Source organism: Cryptotermes secundus, unplaced genomic scaffold (genome assembly GCF_002891405.2).
Source record: "Cryptotermes secundus unplaced genomic scaffold, Csec_1.0 scaffold488, whole genome shotgun sequence".
In the NCBI taxonomy this organism is placed as follows: domain Eukaryota; kingdom Metazoa; phylum Arthropoda; class Insecta; order Blattodea; family Kalotermitidae; genus Cryptotermes; species Cryptotermes secundus.
This window is the reverse complement of record NW_019736404.1, coordinates 19041-35089: the sequence shown is the minus strand read 5'-3', so window position 1 is coordinate 35089 and position 16049 is coordinate 19041. Positions and strand designations below refer to the sequence as shown.

At 39.4% G+C, this 16049-nt stretch overlaps 2 protein-coding genes and 1 long non-coding RNA gene across 6 annotated transcripts in view; 1 reads left to right on the top strand and 2 right to left on the bottom strand.

Moving 5' to 3' along the window:
- Positions 1-1510, bottom strand: part of LOC111869880 (eukaryotic translation initiation factor 2-alpha kinase 1) — a 64829-nt gene extending 63319 nt beyond the window's left edge. Inside the window, exon 1 of one of the 2 annotated variants that reach the window (XM_023861727.2) lies at positions 1289-1510. The gene's annotated coding sequence lies outside the window, so the exon portion shown is untranslated. The other variant, XM_023861728.2, reaches the window with a different exon arrangement.
- Positions 1511-1577: 67 nt separating this feature from the next.
- Positions 1578-13007, top strand: LOC111869877. Of its 3 annotated transcripts, XR_002843752.2 has the most exons (4): positions 1578-1738; positions 2843-2915; positions 3315-3456; positions 12906-13007. It is a non-coding gene; the product is annotated as an uncharacterized LOC111869877 (long non-coding RNA). The 3 variants fall into 3 exon arrangements; XR_002843750.2 differs by lacking the exon at positions 12906-13007 and having other exon boundaries at positions 3315-5211; XR_002843751.2 differs by lacking the exon at positions 12906-13007 and having other exon boundaries at positions 2843-2928; positions 3315-5211.
- On the bottom strand, positions 11234-14625 carry LOC117282741. The gene is made up of 3 exons (XM_033753582.1): positions 14478-14625; positions 13518-13635; positions 11234-11896 (listed from the first exon to the last, which is right to left on the bottom strand). Exons 1-3 carry the CDS (start codon positions 14529-14531, stop codon positions 11676-11678), a joined length of 393 nt encoding a protein of 130 aa, XP_033609473.1. The 5' UTR covers positions 14532-14625; the 3' UTR covers positions 11234-11675.
- Between the last annotated feature and the right edge of the window lie 1424 nt (positions 14626-16049).

The following is a 16049-nucleotide window of genomic DNA, read 5'->3' as shown; positions in this document are numbered from 1 at the left end:
AGGGGCAAAGACTTTTCAATTTGCCTTCATAAATGGGCAGGCAGGTATCTCAGTGAGCAAACCTAAATTGATACATGTGCAGTATCTGTATGCAGTGCATGCTTTGTGCAGAGTCTGTGAAACAATTCATGTGCTTTATCAAAACACTGACAAGTCAGTGGCTAATGGGAAGGAAATCCTTGTTAAAACACCAGCTAGAACACTATTTAAAAATATTGCTCCAGACATACAACTCATCCCAGATCCAGCAATTACATTCTGGGTAACTTGGTTGGATACCACTATGTATCATGCAGAAAATTCTTAAACCTTTAGTTTTGTGGTAAATGAACTTGACAGGAATGATGCTTCCTCTATCACAAAATTGCAAGAAATATTTAATGATAAATGAACTAAGGTTGCTAAAAGGGGCCGTGCCATACCTCAAACGGTCAGTTGTTGGCTTCCCACTGCGGCATCCCGGGTTTGATCCCGGGTCTGCTCAAGTGGGATTTGTGGTGGACAAAGTGGAGCTGGGGCAGGTTTTCTCAGAGTACTTCGGTTTCCCCTGCCAATCTTCATTCCTCCAATTGCTCCACAATCACCCTCACCTGTCATCTGGGGCTGGTACAATATGCCAGAAGTGGCTGCAGCACAAGGGACTTAGTCCCACCCCACTAGCATTAAAAAAAAAAAGGTTGCTAAAAACTGACTTGGTCTACACTCAAGCAAATTTCAGTTTTCGGCCCATCTAGAACGAAGCTGGAGAATACAAATTTGTTGTCAGAAACAATAAATGAAATCAATGACAAACTGAACAAAATCAACAACCTGGAAGCTGATGCTGTAAAACAAAACTACATTCATGCTTCAGTAAAAATAAAGAGTTTAAACTCGTGTGTAAGTTTACATGTGTAATAAAAAAGAGAGATCTTGGTGGTTATGAAGGCCTGAAAGATTTGATTGTCAGTACATCATTTATTACAGGTATGCAAGTCTGGCATCTATGATGTAGAATGTACATTTTCTAAGTATTCTCCTAAGATAACCAACACAGATTTACAACACAAACCTTAAAGATGACTTTCATAATTCACTGCAAAATTGTTTCACTTTCTGAGACGCTGCCAAAGTTTAGTGAGTACACTGTGTAATCATGTGTGCTTATGGAGGAAAAGCTTTGGGAAGATAACCTTGGTTGACAGACATACAAAAAGCAATAATATCTAAAGTATAAGATCAACTAATAGTTCATTATTTCTCACAAGATAAAATACATCAGGCTAGGTCCCAACAAAAATATAAGCACCTTTCAAGTGTTTACACTGTACTTCTATACAATCTACGACATGCGGTGGCTTTTCCAATTCTCTGCATGTTGTTCTGGCAACAGTTGTTTTCCCTGAACCAGCAGTCCCTGCAAAACAGTTTTATAACAACTGTAAAAATGCAGAACGCTTTTATAACAATTTAAAAAATATTCTAACAAAATACATTAAATACGATGGTTGGAACTTTAATAGTGGCAACACTGGTGTAGTGACGCTTGCGCAGGGGGTTACAACTTAGAAAGGAGAAAGGGAAACACGGTATGTGCTGCCTCTATGTGTGGATGTAGATTCTACACACAGATCTCGACCAATCAGAGAGCTTACAGAAACCAATTTGAATTCCCGCAATTATATGGGGTAATGTATCGTCATATGCGAATTTTCACTTGATGTGATTGTGAGACGGAAGTAGACATTTGCGAAGGAAGGTACATCTCCATGTTAAACATATTACTTGTGTATATCAATGTTATGCTTACTACCACAAATGAAATTAGAAACATATAGAATTCTTTGAAGCCTGAAATTTTTTAGGTTATCGTGAACTGTCATTTAAACGATATTTGTTTTATGATATGTTCTGGAACTTTCGGTTTATCGTAAAGATTGTCTGCCTCTATGAAGGTTGTGAACGTTGTGAAGCTTGCTGCAAGTACAGTTTTAGTCGCGTCTGTGGGGGAGGGTGTTAGAGAAATGCATGTGGAGTAAAACCATTTTTAGGCAGTCGATTGCTGCATTATATGTGAAGTCGTAATTTTGGCCTGAAGATACTAGAAGAAATAGAATGGGATAATTTCCTGGACATGCCGCGTAGGAGGAGCGTCGTGCTTGTAAGAGAAGGCTTTTTTGCTAAGAAAGCGTCCCACAAACGTGATCCAGGTAGTCAATTGCACAACTTAGTATCTGCTATAAATACTGGTATTTTTTATTAAACTTTCTACCTGACAGTCATAACCTCGAAATTTCGCTCTATTCCATTTCTTGTGGCTTAACCTTTCTACCTGAAAGTTGTCAGTCTTAACCTCAACATTTCTTGCTATTCCATTTCGTGTATTGCATACAATATGCAGAAACTGTATATTGTACAAATTTGTAGCCATGATACTTGTCCACCAGTTGTACTAAAGTTATTCTGTATTCTGTTTAAAGCATTATGTATGGTTGCATGCCAGTTACTGCTCCTGCCTGTTATGACTGCATAAAGACTTAGCATTATCAATGGTAAGAGACATTTATGAATGTAGATGACCTCCAATGGCATGCAAGTTCATATAATTGACTCATTCAGAAATTATTTCAAGGTTATACATGATCTCACACAAGCCTGTTGACACCACAGCCCCACCTGTCCTATAAAATAAAGGAAGTAGGTTTCTAGATTTGTACGACATTATCTGAATTCCAACTGGATTACTGGCTCTCCTGAATGAACATAACCTGAACTCCTTCCAAATCCTTACCTCATCACCACTGATGATCATTTTTCTTTTATAATGCTTTCAATTTTGAGACTGTATGGTGTCTGATTGTAGGTCAACAGATGAATTCCAAAGGAAGCTCTTGTGGTGTAAGGGAGTACCCCAGCATTTGCTTGGAGGGACAAAGGTAAACCAATGAGGTTAGCTGCAGTTCCAGCTAAGGTTCAAACCAAAGACCTCCGAAATACAAGCCTAAAGCATTACATCTAGACCAACATGCTTGGTGTGGTCATATTTCATTCTTATTTAATAATCTGTAGTCACTGCAGCTGAAATAGATCATTATATAACACCAGAATCAACAAACAGCAGTGTGTATGGCAACCACGAAGAAAAACACAATCTGTTTGACATTAAGGAAGTTGGTCTAGAACTGCAAAGGGAACTACATATTATGTTCCAAGTCCCATCTGAAGAACAAATTTATAATACAGATAGCCAAGGCTAGATTAAATTCAGCACTGATGCTTTAGAAACCCGTTTTATAATAAAATATTTATATATTTAATTAATCTCTTTATTTCAGAATCCCTGCAAACCTGTGGCACAGGGCAGGAATTAGAAGGCCTTCAAAATAAGCAGTGGGGTAGCACATTACCTGAATCCAGCACTGAAGATAATGTAAATCCTTTGAAAATGTGGTGGGGTTTTGGTATTTGGGGAGTAAGGTAACAATTACAAATTATATTTATGAAAGAATTATGAGAATATTAAATTCACAGAATGTTTGCTACCAATGAGTACAGAAGCTTTTGTTCTCCCATCTGCTACCTGAAAACAAGACTAAAATATACACAACAGTAATTTTACCTGTAGTTTTGAATGGGTGTGAATTTCACACTGAAACTTAGTCTCTTGTATCAATGGAAAAATGCAGCTTGAGGGTGCTCATGATATTATTAGTACCTAAGAAGTAACGGGAGACTGGAGAAAATGCGGAACAAGGATCTCGTACTCAATACTAGGAAATAACATGGGACATTAGAGGGCATTTAGCAAGCATGGGCGTTACCAGAAATATAACATTTGGGTCAGAGAACTCAAAGAGTTAGCTTTTTAAAGGTCTTTGGACAAGTGAACTACTAAAATGGCTCTTAAAGGTGTAGAGTGGGTCAGTGTGCACTGGATTGAGTACTGTGAAAAGAGCAATGAACCTTTCGCTTCCGTAAAGTGCTGGGAATTTATCAAGCAGCTGAAAGACCTCTGGCTTCTACTGGACCTCTGCTCCATGCAGTCTATATAACTTACAGTGATCTATTTTCTGTCGAAGCTTATCACCTTCAACATCCAATGCCAAACAAAACTGCTCCACATTATCCATGTAAATCAGTTATTGTGACTAATGCCTCCAGTTATGGTCTTAGCAACCTTCCTGACCTCTGTCCATTTCTGAGATTGGTGACCTATGACACTGGCCCCATTATCTCCAATGATGAATAGCCTACAGAAGGAAATTACATTGCATGGTCTCTGAACCTTGGTGGTGAGGCAGGGTTTTCTTCTTATCCACTAAGGATTTACCTTATCAGAGATAACAGAAAGGAAGACATTTTAAAGTATGTGAACCCAAGACCTTTGGTACAGTCTAAAGTACACTCTAAACCCAGTGTTCACTAATGACTCATTCAGACTCATTAAGCAAACAGGCTCAAATAATATTTTTGACTTGTATTTGGGAGGTGGCAATTTTGAATCTTGGCCAATCACCTATCCTGAGGTTTTCCTCTGTCCATCCTAGCAAATTCTGGGATAGTACCTCATTTGGGTATGGCCACTTCTTTCCACATGCTTTACAATCTGACCTACTTATTAACAGAAATGTCTAGATGCTTCCAGGTAAAAATGAGACATAGAAAAATGCATGTGCATTGGAAACGCCAAAATCAGCAATGATTTCTGAACCGTAGAATGGGTACCCAATGTGGAGGAAAGTTGGTACACCACCAACCACAACAGAAATGCATTTTTTTTATTGCAGGTGCAAACCAAATTCTTAATTGCTGAAGAGTGCTTTGATTCCATGGACTAGTCCTCAATAAGTTAATCAGTGCTCAGGCAGTCCAGTATCCACCCCCCCCCCCCCCACAAGTTTCATTCTATTCATAACATGAGACCACCAGTCCCTATCCTGAGCCAGATAAATCCGCTATGCACTGTCTTCATTTAAGAACCATTTAGTTATACCTGAAGCCAGGACAGCACAGTTGGTATAGTGGCTGGAGGACCGAGGGGTCAGAGTTTGAATCCTGGTGGGGTCAAGAATTTTCACTTCATGTTGTCCAGACTGGCTCTGGGGTCCACCCAACGTCCTCTTCACCGGGTATCAGGGGCACTTTCCCCGCAGGTAAAGCTGACCCCTCTCCTCCAGCTAGTGCAGAAGTCAAGAAAATGGATCTATATGAAGGGGGACCCAAAAATAACCGGAACCGACCTGTTGCGCGTGCATGCTTTGTAGTTACGAGTTGTGCTGCTAGGTGGTGTTAGCTGGGGGTCTCCCACGACTGTTAGTGAGCTGGCGTCAGTCTGAGTTAAGTGGTTTGTCTGTGGTGCTCTGTTGTGTGTGTTCCTGTTTCAACCCTTTGGCGATTAGTGAGATGGCGGACCAGAAGGAACAAAGAGTGTGCGTGAAATTTTGCTTTCTGTTAGGGAAAACTGCAGCCGAGACTGTTGGGATGCTTCGGCAAGCCTTTAATGATGATGCTTTGGGGAAATCACAGGTCTACGAGTGGTTTTCCCGTTTCAAATCTGGCAACATGTCAACAGAAGACATGCCACGCCCCGGGCGTCCTTCGACAGGAAGAAATGACGAAAACATTGCCAAAATCAAACGTGCAATTGATGAAGATCGTCGAAAGACCATTGACCAACTTTCTGAGGAAACGAACATCTCATGGAGCACGGTCCAGCGAATTTTAACCGAAGGTTTGCACATGAGACGGGTGTCTGCAAAATTTGTTCCTCGCTTGCTCGGAGATGACCAAAGAGAAAACCGCGTGAATGTTTGCCGCGACTTCAAGAGTGAAGTGCAGAACGATCCAGAATTTCTTAAAAGAATTGTGACTGGCGATGAGTCTTGGTGCTACGGGTACGATCCAGAATCAAAGCAATCATCAAGCCAGTGGAAAACTCCAACTTCACCACGACCGAAGAAAGCGCGTCAAGTGCGATCCAATGTGAAAACAATGTTGATTTGTTTTTTTGATGTGAATGGCATTGTCCACAAAGAGTTCGTTCCGCCAGGACAAACAGTGAACCAACATTTTTACCTGGATGTGTTACGAAGATTACGAGAGAGAGTGCGACGAAAACGGTCCGAAATGTGGAGAAATGGGAACTGGTTGCTTCACCACGACAATGCTCCAGCCCACACAGCTTTGATGGTCCGACAGTTTTTGACAAGCAACAACATGGTGATAGTGCCTCATCCACCTTACTCACCCGACCTGGCTCCGTCGGACTTTTTTTTGTTTCCACGGATGAAGAGAAGTCTGAAAGGAAAGCGATTCCGTGATGTGGATGAAGTCAAAGAAAACACGCTAAAGGCTTTGAACAGTATCCAGCCTCAAGAATTCCAGCACTGTTTTGAGCAGTGGCAAAAGCATTGGGACAAGTGCATTAATGCACATGGACAATACTTTGAAGGGGACTAATATACAGTTCAATAAAAATGCAAAAATAAAAAATAAGAAAAATAAATTCCCGTTATTTTTGGATCCCCCCTCGTACATCCACTCCACCTTTTAGTTTTATCATCCCATTTATGTCTAGATCATCTAAGAGATTTCTTCCCTGTAGGTCCAACTCTCACCTGTATATTACCTCCCCTACCCCTATCTCACCATCCTTAATTTGATCATAATTCTTGAAAAAAGTATGAATCAGTTTCTCCACCCTCATGTCACTCCGTCCCTCCCAGCTCCGAACATTCTCCTTAGTACCCTGTTCTCATATGTGCTCAATCTACCAAGATTACTATCTTCTGGGCTGTGACGTATACGTAGATCATACTGAAAGTCACGAGCAACTTTTTTTGCATGCATGGGAACAGCGGACAAAAGAGAGTACGGTGGTAGGTGGAACCAGCTGTTGTGTTAACCTTGAGTGTCTTCTGACGTCAATAGCTTGTGTTAAAAATAGAGTTTCCTGTAGAAATTTGTTTCGTGAATTAAAGATTTTAACTGTTACGTCCTTATATATTTTTGAGACCCTGTGTTTTATAATAAAAAATAAGATTTATACCACCCAGTATTCTAATGTTCATGGCTATAACACTATTCATAAACACAATTTGTATGTACAATTTTGTAATACTGAGCATAGCAAGAGAGGGGTGATTAGTATGGGAACCAAAATATGGCCTTCCAACTGAATTAAAGAATGTAATAAATTTTAATGTTTTTAAGAAGGAACTTAAAAATTGTTTGTTGTGTAATGTCTTCTATTCTCTTCAAGAATTTTTTAATAATTTTTGACACGGACTGCTTGTTGATACATCTGTCTGTATATTTTTATGCCTTTTTTGGAGTATTTATTATTATTAATTGTTGACATAAACTGCTTGTTAATAAATCTGTCTATATGTTTAAAATACTTATTCTTATGTCTCTTTTTGGAGTATTTATTATTCTTAAATTAAGTTAAAAATGTATTTTGAGATGTATTGCTGTATTATAGTGATGAATCACTGTGTGAATGTTGTGTTGTTTTTTACTTGTGTTATTTTTGATGTGAGGCTGTTGATATTTGGCATGTCCATTTATAGTTCTCTACAGCTATGGATAAAATAATAAAAAAAAATCACGTGACCAGTATCACTCCTAACATAATGGCTGACAATATGTTGTTTCGCCAGCGTGCTGTCATTGAATTTCTTGTGAAAGAGGAAATCCCTGCTGCAGAAATTCACCAGAGATTTCAGCATGCTTATGGAAGTGTGTGCATGGATGTGAGCAGTGTTCGAAGATGGGTGAAACATTTTAAAGATGGGAACACCAGCATTGAAGATGAGCCTCGGAGCGGTCGTCCTCGAACAGCCTGAACTGAATGCAACAAGGAGAGAGTGGATGAGTTCATTCAAGATGACAGGCGTGTGACTGTGGACACAATAGCCCGAAAACTTGGAATAAGGCACAGTGCAGTGCAGTAGAGGAGATGATTGAAAGCTTGGGCTATAAGAAAGTTTGTGCTTGTTGGGTCCTGTGGTTATTGACTGAAGACCACAAAGGTCAGCGAAAAGCCATCACCTGAGAACTGCTGTAGAGATATCGACATAAAGGCGATGATTTTTACCCTGTATTGTGATAGGTGACGAAAGCTGGTTTCACCATTTCAAGCCTGAAACGAAATGGCAGAGTATGGAATAGCACCATTTGCATTCTCCATCAAAAATGAAGGCGGCAAAGACAGTGCCATCAGCTGTGAAGGAGATGGGCACAGTCTCCTGGGATGCAGAGGGGTTTATTCTGGATGATTTCCTGGAACCTGGGCAAACCATCAATGCTGCTCGTTATGTCCAGACGCTAAACAAGGAATTCAGAAAGCAATGTGTCAGTGTCTTCGGATGGCTGGAACGGAATATTACAGAAGGGGAATTTTCAAACTCCCAGAACACTGGGAGAAATGTGTACAAATAAGTGGCGATTATGTGGAAAAATAAAGAAAGTCTGTAGATTGAGGTGGTGTATTTGGTTTGTCAATAATAAAGCATGTTACTTTACAAATAATTGTTGCTCATGACTTTCAGTACAACCCTCATAGTTTGGTAGGTACCACTAATCTTTCAAAGGAACCTACCTACTGCAGAACATGCATCTATACTCCCTGCTGTGAGAACCTCAAGTCTCACCCTCATCTTTCTACACGGTGAACAGCCAGTTTAATACCCGTACAAAAGTACAGTTTTTATCATTTTAAATATTTTAATCTATTTATAAGCAGGATGAAAACAAATTGTATCATGTCTTCTGGGACGTGACACCACGCAGTCCAGTAGATGTTCACCGACGCCTAGGAGAAACAACCAATAGGAGCAAAGGGAAGTTATAGTGGCACTGTGAGAACATCAAACTCAACAAATTATATCACAATAAAATAATTACTTTACTCATTTCACAAGCACGTGGCTGGAATACTGGACAGACTGAATATGACATTTTGTAGCAAGCAAAATACAAGGAACAGCAAAGAAACTCTGAAAAGAAAAGACTTTATGATCATTATTAACCTTTATTTTCCAATGAAATTACATATTTCATATTATACTTATTAGTAATTCAGATACTTAAATCGTATCCAGAAGTTGGATCTACATTTTCATCTACCAATTTTGAAGTATTGCTGAAGAGATTTTTGACCAGGAAACATCTTTATATAATCATTTTTTTTTTTTAGATTTTTTTGACAATTGTTATCGATCTTGGTAGTACTTCCACATTTTTCTATTTTTACGTATGTATGGGTTTTAAAAAACAATAAGTTGTGGAGAGACATTTTTACCAATGTTGCATTAATGGGCAAACCTTCACTACATAATTGCACCCTATGGTCGAAATTTGAACGTTCTTCCTGGTTTCTAGTAATTGACATGGAAAACCAAAGTTCAGAAATAACTAACCTATCATGTAACAACTAAAATGAATCAATTATATTTGCTGACATTTATATAAATTTGCATAAAGCAAATAAATTATTGCCAGCCCATGAAATGCCATGTCGTCCTCAATCTTGAAAAGTTAAGAACTGTGGACTAATCATAAAATCAATGAAAAACTAACAACAAGCCAACAAATGGTATCTCGGTACAGTCAAGGAAGCAGAGAACTGTAAGTGTTGAGAATTATTTAAAGACAACCAATGGTGAGTTCCACTCATAAGCAGAACCACAATGCTACATTTACATTTTATAAGTCATATGTATGTCTTTAAAGTTTAACAATTCAAATAAGAGGGGGAGAAAATGTCCTAAGAATGAAACAAGTGACTGAACCAGGCAGTAATGGAATTCAGCTGCATAGGAATGTCTTCCCTTTAAATTGTCATCTTGAGGTCATCACCATCAACGCTTGACCATGAGATTATGTTGGACGACTGTGTGGTTTTACGGTGAATGTGGGGAGATGTAAATTTATTCCTTCTTCACTTTGGATGCAGCCGGCTGGGCCTGAAGCACAGCCACAGCTTCTTCAACCTGCACAAAACAAACAGTGATCAACTTCAAACACTGCAAATACACAAACATCAAAACTTAACACATTAACATTTAATTGCTGCATGCTGCTTGAGAGAAGTAAACAGCTTCAGCAGGATGTGAACTCATAAAAGCCCACTGTGACATCCATTTGCATTTTATGTACTGCATAGTTAAGATAACGTGCAGGGGATTCTTCTATTCATTAGAAGTTCTCTGGGAGATATTGTGAGAAAAATGTGAAATACAGGAGATGCAAAATTCAACCCCAGTGCTTACACCGAACTTAACCCGCAACTGGAAAGCTCAGGAACCAATGCAGATGAAATATATGAACATTTCTTGCACAGAATCTATTCCATTTCTTCAAACTTGGATGTCTCCAGTCAAAGTAAGAGAGATGGAGGCAAAATTACAAATAACTGAGAGTGGTCACATCATAAAGAAGTGATAGTTCTTCAAGGGCTGTAGAAGCAAGGAGTAAGTTAAGTTGTTGGATCTGAGATCTATGGTTTCCTGAGATATATCATCATGTACTTGGGAAATGAACCAAACATTTCAGAGGAACATATCACGTTTATCTTCTTAGCAGGCCAAGCAAGAAACCCGAAGCAGCACACAGCTGTCCAGGCTTTCTCAAAACCACATGCTGTTACAACCCACAAGACCATATTCAAGTTGAGATGTTTCTGTGTCACAAATTCATTCGTTACCTTGGCCTTGAGGGACTCGTGATGTTCAAGCATGTGAAGAAGCTCGGAGTTGTCTGTCTGCAACAGCACATGGATGATCCCGAGGGCCAGGACCACGTCTGGATACATGCGAAGAATCAATGGGAACAGACTCTCACACAGCAGCACCGTTTTCTCCAGTGGTGGGGCAGCTGCCAACATTGATGCAGTCAAAGGTTCCTGCCCCTGAATGTGCACAGCCTGGAAAACATCATCTGAAATAGCATCAAGGACCAAAAGGGACTAGCCCAACACCAATGACCAGTTTTCTTTAATACAAATAGACATGCCTTAATTTCCTTAATGCATTTCATACCTTCACTTTACCCTTGGTTCAGGTAGTCCCTTTTAAGAATGTAAAATACTGTACAGAAGGGACGTCAAAGTCTCAGTTTTCAGGACCGGACAAAAAAAATTCAACCTGAATTTAACTTCTGATCCAGTCTCACACTTCATCAACTTTTGAGATAAGTGCGTCTGCAGTAATACACGAACTAGCTGATGCATCAGAATGACATGTGAAAACTTTTCATTATTAAGTTTGGCAAGAACTGATCACCTACCTTACTTTGATATGATGCAGACCACACAGAAAACAATGCACCCAACAATTCCTCTACTGTTGCATGTATATTTGTTGCTGGAGTAACATTTTTACCAAGCCCCTGTCGGGCAACAAAAAGGGGGATACACACTGACTAACACGGGGGATTTATGAAATATGTTACTGCGATGGGTTCAGACACCATGATATACATACCAAGTGTCACAAAGATTGATTCAGCCTTTCAAAAGTTTATGGGTGGGGACAAGCCAGCCAGACAGCAGGGCCACTGCATAAATCTACTAATATTTTTTTTTTCAAAATAAGGAAATCAGGCTAAAATAATGACATATAGAAAACTTTACATTATAAAGGACATCAAAAGAAAATGGCAGTAAACTTCAGTGATGTGGAGAAGATATAAGATTAATTTACAGTGAAAAAATTAGTCAAGTGGACAATATCCTCATTCTCAGAATTCTGTGAACTTGCCTGTACCTGTTGGACAGGGGGCTGCTGAAAAATTGGTATGGGCTGTGCTGGGTTCCGCATGTTTTCTCTCTTCGTGACGTTTATTACCCGATTATTTAGCTTCATCATCAATGTGGGCGGAAGCGGGAGAATTCCATGAAGCTTTGGTTGCTGTCCTGGACAAACAAATATACACACATACTTACAAAATACATATATAACAATTCTTGCCAGGTCCACCATTTGAAAATATTCACATGAAGATGTAATATAGTATTGGTCACCATTTAATGATCCTTGCCCCCACATGCATTTGACATGCCAGGCCCCAACATGGACCAAAACAAACTGCACTCATCAGATGTTCCATGTCAGCTCCTGATGCTCAAGAGTGCAGTTGCAGTCTTGTAGCATTCAGAATACACATCCAGCTGAACAGTTCTCATAAGTGTGCAATTGGCAATGTTCCAATGGGTACTGGTGGCCCTTTCCCCAGAGGTAAAGGGGCAGCGGCGTGAAGCTGAACACCAACTAGTGCCAAGGTCAAAAAAATGTGGATCTATACCTCCACCCCTCATGCGCCTTAATGGCATAGTGCTTAACTAGTTATGCACAAGGACAACTTCAGCCTAACTGGCAATGTTCCTGTTGGCCAATGCTGTTTCAAGTCAGAAATTACTGAAGTCACTGTCAGCGAATATAGATTCAAGGCACAAAGCCAAGCACTGACATGTGGAGTCATAAAATAAAAGACTGACTGACTGACTCTGTCGGTATTATAAAGACATCCACCTGAGTCCATTTAACCTCAACTAGTGAATTTTGCAAGATTCATATGCATTATAAAGGAATATCACAAATCATACATCAAAGATGCTTTTTCTGTAGTGTTAACATTAAAATGTGTGATAGAGGGAGTCAATAAACAAGTCACAAATGGAAGTAAAGCAGCTGTAATGAATGTAATAGGTTTTCTGTAGTTGTCGCCAGGTACCAGCACAGTCCGGCTTCATGAGAGTGTAGGTAGTAGACGTGCATGTGTATGTTCAGAGGCTGGTTTTGGTAGTCAAAATGGCAACTGTGCTTCATGTGTACTACTGAAGAGCAGAATTCTGTGATGTGATTTTTGTGGGCAAGAGGACTCAATGCAAAAAATATTCATAATGCAATGCTTCCTGTTTACAGTGGAAAACGTCTGTATCCTTGGTGGCAAATGTTTCGCTGATGACGAAGAGGTTGAAACGGAGGTGTGGAAGTGGGTGAGACAACAGTCAGAAGACTTCTATGTTGCGGGTTTCGACACACTGGTAAAGCGATGGGACAAATGTATCAATGTTGGTGAGGGATATGTCAAGAAATAAATGTTTTTTCCAGGTTTGAAAGTAACATGTTTTATGCTTCCTATCCATTTGTGACCTGGTTGCTGACTCTCCCTTGAATCTCAACTGTAAACCTGGCATTACAACATATATATATGGCATTAAATAAGCTCTGCTAGTGATGCTTCTCTGACCCTATATTTACTTATGACAAAAAGACAAAACAACCATATACAAGGAAACACCTATATAACAAAATCTCTGGGGAGGAATAGCCTTCCTTATCAAATATCAAGGTTTTCACTGAAGTGGGATTATATTATGTTATGCCAGGAAACTGTTATGTAATTCCATGTGGCACAGCCCTTGGGAAGCTGATCAGTCAGTCAATTCGTCACAAAATTCTCCAGTTTCTTCACCTCAAAAGAATCTTAAAGACGGCAGCCGAAAACCACATCATTCTACAACAGTTTTGTACCTGTAGTGGGCCTTGCTGACTGTGCATTTTGCATTTGAAATGGTCCTTGCATATGTGAGGAACCAGAGGCGCCGCCCTGGGCACTTGGGTGGGCCTGTGTTTGTGGAGTAGCAGGAATCTGAGAACGAACACAAGCCACATCAGTACACAGGATTGTATACACAATGATCAAAAATAAATATACTGCACTCTGAACTGAAAATAAAAAGCTTCAAGTTTTAAAATATAGAAAGAATGGAAAAACAAAGATAGCCAAAACAGGCGAATATCTGATACCAGATGGCAAACAATGGAAACCAAAAACATCACAAAACAATGACACTGGAATGATCATCAGTTATGAATTATTTAACTTCTGATCCATTCTCACACTTCATCAACTTTTGAGATAAGTGCATCTGCAGTAATACACGAACTAGCTGATGCATCAGAATGACATGTGAAAACTTTTCATTATTAAGTTTGGGAAGAACTGATCACCTACCTTACTTTGATAAGATGCAGACCACACAGAAAACAATGCACCCAACAATTCTTCTACTATTACATGTATATTTGTTGCTGGAGTAACATTTTTACCAAGCCCCTGTCAGGCAACAAAAAGGGGGATACACACAGACTAACATGAGGATTTATGAAATATGTTGCCGTGATGGGTTCAGACACGATGATATACATACCAAGTTTCATAAAGATTGATTCAGCCATTCAAACGTTTATGGGTGGGAACCAGCCAGCCAGACAGCAGGGCCACTGCATAAATCTACTAATATTTTTTTTCAAAATAAGGAAATCAGGCTAAAATAATGACATATAGAAAACTTTACATTATAAAGGACATCAAAAGAAAATGGCAGTAAACTTCAGTGATGTGGAGAAGATATAAGATTAATTTACAGTGAAAAAATCAGTCAAGTGGACAATATCCTCATTCTCAGAATTTTGTGAACTTGTCTGTACCTGTTGGACAGGGGGCTGCTGAACAACTGGTATGGGCTGTGGTGGGTTGCTCATGTTTGCTATTAGGCGTCTCCGAGGCCCCTGTGCTGGACCGTAGAACCTCTGAAGCTGAGGCGATGTTGGTGCGGAGTAGCCGCCTGCACCACAAGACTGGGACATTTCCTACGGAACGAACACAAGCCACATCAGTATGCATGATTGTATACACAATGATCAAAAATAAATATACTGCACTCTGAACCGAAAATAAAAAGCTTCAAGTCTTAAAATATAGAAAGAATGGAAAAACAAAGATAGCCAAAACAGGCAAATACCTGATACCAGATGGCAAACAATGGAAACCAAAAACATCACAAAACAATGTAAATTAAGACACTGGAATGATCATCAGTTATGAATTAAGATAAATTTAAGGTCTTCCTTGAGCTTAATTAATAAGCACTATGTCATGAAGACATATGGGGGAGTGAAGGCAGAGCCCTGTCATTCTTAACATCAGCACTAAATGGAGACAAATGGCCAGTTTCATGCCCCAGGAAATAGTGCCCTGTACCCAGTGGACAGGAGCCTGGGTGGGACCAAAGCCAGTCTAGACACTGTGGAGGAGATAAAAATCTCTTTCCCCTGCCAGGAATGAAACTCCAACAACTCAGCTGTCCCGTCCACAGCGTGCTTCTATAGTGAAGTACCCCGACCGCTACAAGAACAGATGCAGCTTCCATTTTCATAATAACATGCAGACTATGAAATGGGAGCTGAAAGAGGGGAGGAAGAACAGTAATGAACCTCGTCTTGTTCCTCCTCCAACATCTCCAAAATTATGAAGAAAGAAAGCATGAATTCTAAATTACAGGACCGGAATGAGAAAAAGTTAAAGATACAAAACCCTATTTTGATTTGTCTCATTCTGGTCGGTCACACTATTAATTACAGAGTGGATAATGTTCAGTCCAGTGTGACATACAAGGTTACAACACTACAGTCCTCATTCACCTTCCATGTTTCGATTCAGAAGAATCATCCTCAGAGGCGCACCACTACGATCAGGAAACACTGTCACATAAGATATTAACAATATGGACTTAAGCTATGAATAATGCTCACTATATAAATTTTGTTATTATCACGGTTGTCTTAGGCACTCACAATGGCGCTTCTTGAAGTGTAGATTTACATATGATGATGTTTCTTTTAAATGTATTTCCTGGTAATTCTGACTGGGGGTTTCCACTGCACATGATATGATGTTCACTTTTCCATACAGTAGCCTCCCAAGGCATTTAAAATTGTATTAAATCTTCATGTAAAAAATTAATTATGTTAAAATATCATGAGCCGACATTGGGTCATGTTGTTTTCCTCCTGATGATGGAAGATATCGTTTATTTCTCTTGATTTTATGTTCTGTAAATATATTATTTTTTTTATTTATTCTATCTTATGTAGTTATATATAATGCTTTTGGGTTTATTAACATGTATAGTTAGGCCTTACCTTATTATTACTAGTGTAGTTTACGTGCATGCTGTGTCGTTTGTACTGTTTTGAATAGTGCTGTGTCTTGTATTATAT

Excerpts from the sequence above, each read along its gene's own strand:
- LOC117282741 (XM_033753582.1), bottom strand. The coding sequence starts at position 14,531 with ATGAGCAACCCACCACAGCCCATACCAGTTGTTCAGCAGCCCCCTGTC. Across the intron at positions 13,636-14,477 it reads AGCAGCCCCCTGTCCAACAG|ATTCCTGCTACTCCACAAAC; the intron begins GTACAGACAAGT and ends GTTCGTTCTCAG. Across the intron at positions 11,897-13,517 it reads GTCAGCAAGGCCCACTACAG|GACAGCAACCAAAGCTTCAT; the intron begins GTACAAAACTGT and ends TTGTTTGTCCAG.